The 8,267-nt window shown below is 50.3% G+C and overlaps 1 protein-coding gene across 1 annotated transcript in view; it reads left to right on the top strand.

Moving 5' to 3' along the window:
* The first annotated feature begins 3,442 nt into the window (after positions 1–3,442).
* Positions 3,443–8,267, top strand: part of NFE2L3 (NFE2 like bZIP transcription factor 3) — a 35,077-nt gene continuing 30,252 nt past the window's right edge. The window contains exon 1 of the mRNA XM_061414310.1: positions 3,443–4,033. Within this exon, the coding sequence (XP_061270294.1) occupies positions 3,443–4,033 (591 nt within the window). The remainder of the gene's footprint in view (positions 4,034–8,267) is intronic.

Below are 8,267 nucleotides of genomic sequence, written 5' to 3'. Positions count from 1 at the left end.
GCTTCTCAAACTAATCCTGGCGATAGATCAGCTTTCTTTCCCCTGTTATAGGTCAGTACTTTTGTACAATAAAAAAAAATTCATTTTTAGAAAAATTAACTACAGTATATAAAAGCAAACCCATTGATCATGGCTTCATTGTTACAACAATGTCAAAAGACTGTAAACATTTCTAAACATTCAGTTCTATTACTTACCTCATCTGGACCAGAAACAAATAGTTTATGGACTAATCTCAGTAATGGACCATCCTTTCAGTGGCTTAAGGATCTGAATAAACACAGATGGCTTTTCAAGGCTTTTACAAGTCAGCGATTCATACTTTTCACTTGGCTATTCCTGCAAAGAGGGATTCTAGAAAAAATTTTTTAAAAACCTCAAACAAACAAACAAACCCATTCCCCACTCTCTCTGACTTCCTAAAAATGGGATCTTTTGTTATGTTGAAGGTCAAAGGCATGTAGGATTGATTATGAGTCCCCTGTTTAACATTTGGCTTCAAGGTCCTTTCTGTGCCTGCATTCTCACCAGTCTGTAAGCCACAGATTTGAATTGCATGGTCTGACTCAACATTAAAAAAACTAAGATCATGGCATCTGGTCCCATCACTTTATAGCAAATACAAGGGGAAAAAGTGGAAGCAGTGACAGATTTTATTTTCTTGGGCTCAAAAATCACTGCAGTGACTGCAGCCATGAAATTAAAAAACGCTTGATCCTTGGAAGGAAAGCTATGACAAATCTAGACAGTGTATTAAAAAGTAGAGATATCACTTTGCCAACAAAGGTCCATATAGTCAAAGCTATGGTTTTTCCGATAATCATGTATGGATGTGAGAACTGGACCACAAAGAAGGATGAGTGCTGAAGAATTAATGCTTTTGAATTGTGGTACTAGAGAAGACTCTTGAGTGTCCCTTGGACCGTGAGGAGATCAAACCTGTCAATCCTAAAGGAATTAACCCTGAATATTCATTGGAAGGACTGATGCTGAAGCTGAAACTCCAATATTTTGGCTACCTGATTCAAAGAGTCAACTCACTGGAAAAGACCCAAAGGCTGGGAAAGATGAAGGCAAAAGGAGAAGGGGCAGCAAAGGATGAGATGGTTAATAGCATCACCAACTCAATGGACACGAATCTGAGCAAACTCTGGAAGAGAGTGAAGAACAGAGGAGCCTGATGTGCTGTACTCTGTGGGGTCTCAAAGATTCAGATACAACTTAGTGACTGAACAACAAGTCTGACAGATACTATGATTATCAGCTCACATTTTAAAGGTGAGGAGTTAGCCCCTTCTCCAACTATATCAGGAAGTTTGAAAGTCCTTCCTGTTGTTCATCTATTGGGATCCTTCAAAACACATCTCAAGTGTAAAAGATTCAATTCAACTGAAAAAAAAAAATGTTTTGAGTACCAACTGAGTGAAAGTTTCTGGGACATACTACCTTGAAGAAGGTACCAACTCTGTTATCACCTGGTTTATGGCACTTACTTTATGGTCATTTACATCTCCAAAATATTTAGGCATTTGAGAACATTCTTTCGCTCCCCAATGAGACCATTAACTTACAGAGCAAAAGTACTTCATTTCCCATCCTTCACGCCATCAGGCAGTTCAGTGGGTCCTCAGAAAACACTGAGCTAGATGTCTGAATTCAGCAATGTTAAACAAGCCCAGAACCTGAATCCCTGTCCAGGGACTAAGTGTCCCCAATCTCACTAATCTGGCAGAGAATCTCTCTTCCAGCCTCTTCACACCTGATAACACACTCTCCAGGGCTTAAAGTAGAAGCCGACTTTTCAGAAGTCTGCTTCTGCTCCCCTGGTTCTCATACAGCAAACTGGCATCTGGTGTGGAGTTCTCATTACATTAGCCCCAAGACAGAGGAGAAAACCAGGTAGAGGAAGGGGCCTTTAAAAACAAGTGTTGCTCAATTTCTTACACAACTGCCAACCCTCAGCTGGGTATGCCCACCCTCTCCCTCCCTGCCCCCTCCCCAGGAAGGGAGTGAGTGAGCAAAACTTACAATGGCAAGGCCCAGTGCTGAGCACAAAGGTAAGCCAAACAGGTTTTTTTTTGCCCTCAAGAATGTATAATGGACAAATCAGGTCAATTTCAACTATAATGCAAAGTGAAATGTGCCAAGTGTTGCAATGTTGGCATATGGAGAAATCACTGTGGGAGAACAGATTGGGGAAGAGAATTCCAAATGGTGAAAATTCAAAGGATGTATCTTTGGGTTAAGCCTTGGAGGATGGGTAATACAAATGATGGGTAACACTCAGAGGCCACTTCCTATCTACCCAGTGCTGTGGTTGGTGGTATACACACCTCATTTAGGGGGTCACAACAGGTGTCCCGAAGGGGTGCTCTCATTAGTCCCACTTCACAGTGAGGAAACAGGTACTGAGAGTGACCGATTTGTCCAAGGTCCACGCTAGTAAGCAGTAGAGGGGGGATTTGGACGCATACAGGGTAACGATGGAGCACTAGCGCTCTTATCTCATTAAAGGAGCAAAGGAGATGGTGAGGGAAGGCCTAGCCTTTGGCAGGGCAAGCCGGGGGAAGCGAGAGGGAACAGATAACAGTTCTGTTTGATCCTTATGGCAGCTTTGTAATCTATATGTCAAACTCTCGGCTTTACAATACATTGCCTCTGATCTCCCCACATCCTATTTAACAGGTAGTTTTATCCCCATTTTACAGATAAGAAAACTGAGCCACAGAGAAGTAACTTTTCAAGGTCACACGACTGGTAGTGGCGCTGGGATCTGAACCTACTGTGCCAGCTCAGTGTTCTCACGTGGGTGGAAGCCCTCTGCATGCCGCCCAGTGCCTCGACTTCCCGCCCCCCACCCCCACCTCAGTCTATACATCCTGTCCCTTCCTCCCCACCTTTACCCCGGACCCCCTACTCCCATCCCGCGGTTTCAGCCACAATCGCCCAGCCGACCACCACAGGGTTGAAAGCCACTTCGCGCCCATAACTACTTCTGCTCCCAGGAAGCTTTGCGTTCCCCCGGAATAAAGAGCCTTTGAGCGCGGGGGCCCCGCCCCGCCCCGCGCGGGCCCCTCCCACGGGCGCCGGCCCGGGGCGGCCGTGGGCGTGTCCCGGGCGGTGGCGCCCGCGGCCCGGGGCGGAGTCTGGCTGCCGCTCCGGGCTGCGAGGCAGCCCGAGAGGGCGAGCTCTGGCCGTAGGTGGCTCCTCCTCCGCCACTCCGCAGCCGCAGGTACCCGGCCGGCTGCGGTGGAACCGCCTTTGTACCCTCCTCCGGGGGCCCGCGACGGCCGCTGCGCGCCCAGGTCCATTGTTTCGCCGCTCTGTCTCTTCCGGACAGGTGCTGGCGGCGCGCGGGGCCAGCACGTGCCAAAGCCGCGGCCTGAGCGCCCCTAGGGATCCGCGGGCGCCCGCTGGAGCGTCCTCGGGCGCGCGGCGGGGGATGAAGTACTTGAAGCCGTGGTGGTCGGACGGCGGCAGCCTTTTTCACCTCACCATCCTGCTGAGCTTGGCGGAGCTCCGCCTGGACCTTGACCTAGACCTAGACCTCGACCTCTACCTGCTGTTCCCGCCGCGCACTTTGCTTGGAGATGAGCTGCTGCTCCGGAACGGCCAGACGAGCCACATCTCCGCGCTCAGTCCTTTCCCGGCCTCGGGAGGGTGGGGGCGCGCCGAACTGCTGCACCCCAAGTGCTGGGAGCGGGACCCCGCGGCGCCGCCAGAGGGCCGACTGCTCCGGGAGGTGCGCGCGCTGGGGGTCCCCTTTATCCCCAGTATCCGAGTGGACGCATGGCTGGTGCACAGCGTGGCTGCAGGCGACGCCGACGGGGCGCACGCGTTGCTCGGCGCCGCAGCCGCCTCGTCTGCCGGGGGAGTGGGTGCCGGCGTGGAAGGCGTTAGCCAGGCTGCGCCGGGTGGCGGCGGGGGTCCGCGAGCGGTTCAGAGTAGCCCGTTGGCCGCCGGGGAGGAGGAGGAGAAGGCACCCGCGGAACCGACGGCTCAAGTGTCGGACGCCGACGGACACGCGAGCGAGGTAACAGGAGAGCGGGACGCGAGCGGGTGCTGGGGGACCTGGCCGGGAGCCCTGGTTGTGGCGGGCGGGTGCGGCGGCACGCCTGCGCACCTCCACCCGTCGCCCCCGGGCAGGTGGGGTTTGCAGGTTTGAGGATAACTGTGAGCCTCTCCTTTTTGTGAATTCGACCGAAGAAGGCTTAGTGCTGTCGCTATGGCTCTTAGGCTTTTGGGAACCAAGTGGGTGAAGTCATCAGCTAGCTTATGAGGGAGGACGGTATGCTGGAAATTTTCTGGCCCACTATCTTCGTTTAGTACCTCGTGTAAAATGACATATCTTTTTCCGGAACCGAAGGCGGCCTTGGGCTCCCGGAGGATACACGTTTCTCTTAACTGCGCTCTCGGCCCAACGCGCTCACCTCCTTCGGATATGAACCCATTGCAGTTCGTTTTTAGATGCTTCTCTGGAATGAGGGGCTATGGTCAGTGTCCACTCCGAGGCCCGCAGACAGACCGGTCTGCTCTTACCTAACGATTCTCCACACCTAACAATCCACCTCCCCCCAGAACTTGTGTAACCCCTTAGCATAAAGAACACGGGTACCCTGACAGTCATCTAGTGACTAACAAGTTTCCTTTGGTTCGTAGGTTCAAACCTTTCAGTTTAACTTCCTTTTAAAACAAAGTTCACCAGAATCTATTGACTGAAGTGTCTGGTGCTCCCAACGGCGAGTTGGTGTCTACAGACACAGGATAGCAATTTCCAAAAAATCGCCTTATCCAAAGTTCCTCCAAAGGGATCTCTGTAATTGGTCCAAACCTCAGTGTTAGCAATTGGTATTGATCCGCAAGAGTTCCCTGGACGTTGTTTTTTGTGGAGTGCAATCTTATGCAAAATGGGGCCAGACTGGTTTGTTTGCTGCTCTTCAGAATTGCCCTGTTTGTGTAGGCAGTTGCCAGACGAGCTTCTCCGCCCTCTCCTAGAGGGGTCATTGTGTCCAAGTGCCGGGTGATTCAGTGTTAAACGTATCCGATCCCTGCCTCTTCCTGGGGCCGGAACTAATGGGATGGGGGTGGGGGAGTCTCGGTGGGCTCCGAACAAACGGAGGGTAGGGGTGGGTAGGTCTTTTCTGCTCGCTGCTCCAGCCTCCACCCTGGGGGGTGGTCTCACCTGAATCTCTCCCAGTTCAGGGGTGGAGCGTTCTGTGCCGCTCCCCTTCCCGATTCCGTGCCACCCAGGGATGAAACCCAGTGTTGGATGCTGTCCCAGATGGCACCCTGCCCCCATCACCGCTCAGTGCCAACCGGCCTCCGAAGTGTGCGAGGACCTGGAGGCACAGGAGGCTACTCTTCAAGGACTTCACTCCCCCGCCCAGGCTCTCCTGGTAGATATCTCTTTAGACCAGCAAGGCTGCCATGGGGGAAAGCTCTGGGGACCTAGGCAGAGCCAGACCTTGGATGCCCTGAGCCCAGATTTCCTAAGGAAGAGGGTGAGGTTCACCCCAGGCCATTCTCCTGGTATCACCTCCTCCAGCTGACATGTGCGGACCTGCAGGACTGTGGTCGCTGCTGGGATGACCTGGTTTTGTTCATTCTGGTGATAATTAGCTGTCGAGCATCTTACAGTTTTCACAGCCAGTTCACCTGTATTGATAACACCTTTTACATGCCCCTTGTGAGGTCCACGGGCCAGGCATCCTCATATCCAATTCATACTTGGAAAATAGAGATCCAGTGAGGTTGAGGGGCTTGGCTAAACCAGCACAGTTAATTAGTACTAGAAGTGGATCTAGACTCTGAGCCCCCCTGACTCCCAGGCTGGCACATTAAGCATCTCCACTGCACTTTTGTGTGCAAGCGTGCAGCGGAATGGGCATTACCCCCATTCCTGACCGCAGCACCACTGCTCTCCACTGCTGGATTGACTTTAAGAAGCAAATTGTACCATCAGTAATGCCGAGGTTAGACTTGGAAACCATGACTCTGGAGAAAATGGGCAGAAAAAACAAAACAGCTCTGGTTTTTGCGATCGCAAACCTGGGTGTGGGGGCATCACATAATAATGTGCCCTCATGTGGACTACCTTACTCCCTCCAGGCCTCAGTGTCTCATCTGTTGAGTGGGAGAATAATGCTTCCCTCGGGTGCCGTGCCTATTAAGTGGGAAAAGCATGTGTGAAGTGCCAGCCTAGTGCCTGGGATATGATTGTTTTCTTCTTTTGCCCCCATCCTCAACACACCCTCCTTAACCGGTCCCCACTCAACATTTTGTCTTGTTTGTCTCTGTGTCTAGCTTGATTGGTTGTCTGTTAAGGAGGTGGGGTGGGTTGGAGCCAGACTGCCTGGTTTGGGATCCCAGTTACACCATGCATTGCTCTGTAACCTTGGGCCATTTCTGAATCTATCTGTGCTTTATTCTCACCTGCACAATAGGAATAATATAGGTGCCTACTGCAGGGGGTTGTTGTGAGAGTTAAACGATTCATACCATGGAATAGGCTTAGAACTGTGCCTGTCCCGTCTTAAATGTTCAAGGTTAACTTCAAAGAGAGGGAGTGCTGTGACATAAGAACATCTTAAGGTTGTTACAGATAATTCTGGTGGCTTACATTTGAGTTGTAGGAGATTCTGGTTTTATAGTATAACTTTCCATAATTTTTGTACATGTGCAAAGATATTTTGGAGTAGGGGATTTTCCAAGTATCAAAAGAAGTACAATTTTGGTTTCATTTCTTAGTGAGGCTAATCATTAGTTGCAAACAGAATGTGGAATTCCCCAGGGCAGACAAGCTTCCCTTCCTGACCACAACCATTCGCTCACAACTTATGAGGCACATGTTCTTCAAAGTCATGTACTGGTTAAACAAAGAAATCAACGGTAGTTGCGGAATTGAATGTGTGAGCATATTTGAAGATGGGGTGCCTACTTAACAGCCAGCAGCCGTGTTTCAGAGAGCTGTTGCCACTTTACAATTGAGAGGGCTTGTGGTCATCTTGATGTGGTTTCATGCCATGGGACAGATGGGGACCTTCTGCCGGGTGAGGGGTCCAGCAGGACCTCTGACCTTTGGAGTTGGTTTCTTGAGGTCACAGGAAGAATCTGATACAGTCAATATTTGCTTCTAAGAGTATATAAAGGGAAGAGAAAGCAGGTTGTTAAAGTGATTGTTAAAGTGAAAGTTGGTTTTTGTTTCAAAATCAAAGATAGTCCCTGATGCCTGGGCAGTTGGAGATAGATGAAATTTCAAACACTTGCCTGTTTTCAACTTACAACCATGATACAGAAATAGTCTTTTGTGTAATGATATGCATTGCAGTACAACGTTTCACAGTAGACTTTTTACTTACTAAAATATGCAGTGAAGATGCACCTATGATCTTCTCATGGGAAAGAAGAGCATGGGTCACTGTGTTCGTGTTGTTGCTGTTTAGTTGCTCAGTCGTGTCCGACTCTTTGCTGCCCTATGGACTGTAGCCCGCCAGGCTCCTATGTCCATGGGATTTCCTAGAATACTGGAGTAGGTTGCCATTTCCTCCTTCAGGGGATCTTCCTGACCCAGGGATTGAGCCTGTGTCTCCTGCATTGGCAGAGGGATTCTTTGCCACTGAGCCACCTGGGAAGCCTATTAGTGTCCTAGGGCTGCTGCGACACAGTAACGTGAACCAGGCGACTTAACAGAAATGTACTGTCTCACAGTTCTGGAGGGAAAAAGGTGGAGAGAGGGTCTCAGCAGTTCTGAGGTTCCAGGCTGTGATGGTGAGGCTGAAAGTTGTGAGGGAGAGGTTCTGGGAGTTTCCAGGCCTCGCTCCTGGTTTCTGGTCATTTGCTGGCAGTCTTCGACGGCCCTTGCTTTTTACTGCATTAGCCCAGTCTCTGCCTTCTTCACATGGCACTGTCCCTGTACGCATGCCTGTAGCCAGATTTCCCTCTTTATAGGACACCAGTCATATAGGATTAGGGGCCCACCTTCTCATCCTAACCAATTACATCAGCAATGGCTCAGTTTCCAAATAAGGCCACATTCTGGGGTACTGAGGGTTATGACTTTGAACACATCAATTTTGAGGGACTCAGTTCAATCCGTTATGCTGTCACCATCTCCCCTTTCTGGGAACTCTTGGGGGTGTTCCACTTGCTTACCAACTAGGTACCAGTTGTTGAAAGTCCACGGTGTTTAGAAGCAGCTGGACTACATGTGGGACCATTTGCAGCAGGACTTGGTGTAAGTTCTTGAGCAAAGCTGGTTTTTGGCTGGC

The sequence above is a fragment of the Bos javanicus genome, chromosome 4, assembly GCF_032452875.1.
Source record: "Bos javanicus breed banteng chromosome 4, ARS-OSU_banteng_1.0, whole genome shotgun sequence".
NCBI classification, from domain to species: Eukaryota; Metazoa; Chordata; class Mammalia; order Artiodactyla; family Bovidae; genus Bos; species Bos javanicus.
This window is presented reverse-complemented; position numbering and strand designations above follow the sequence as displayed.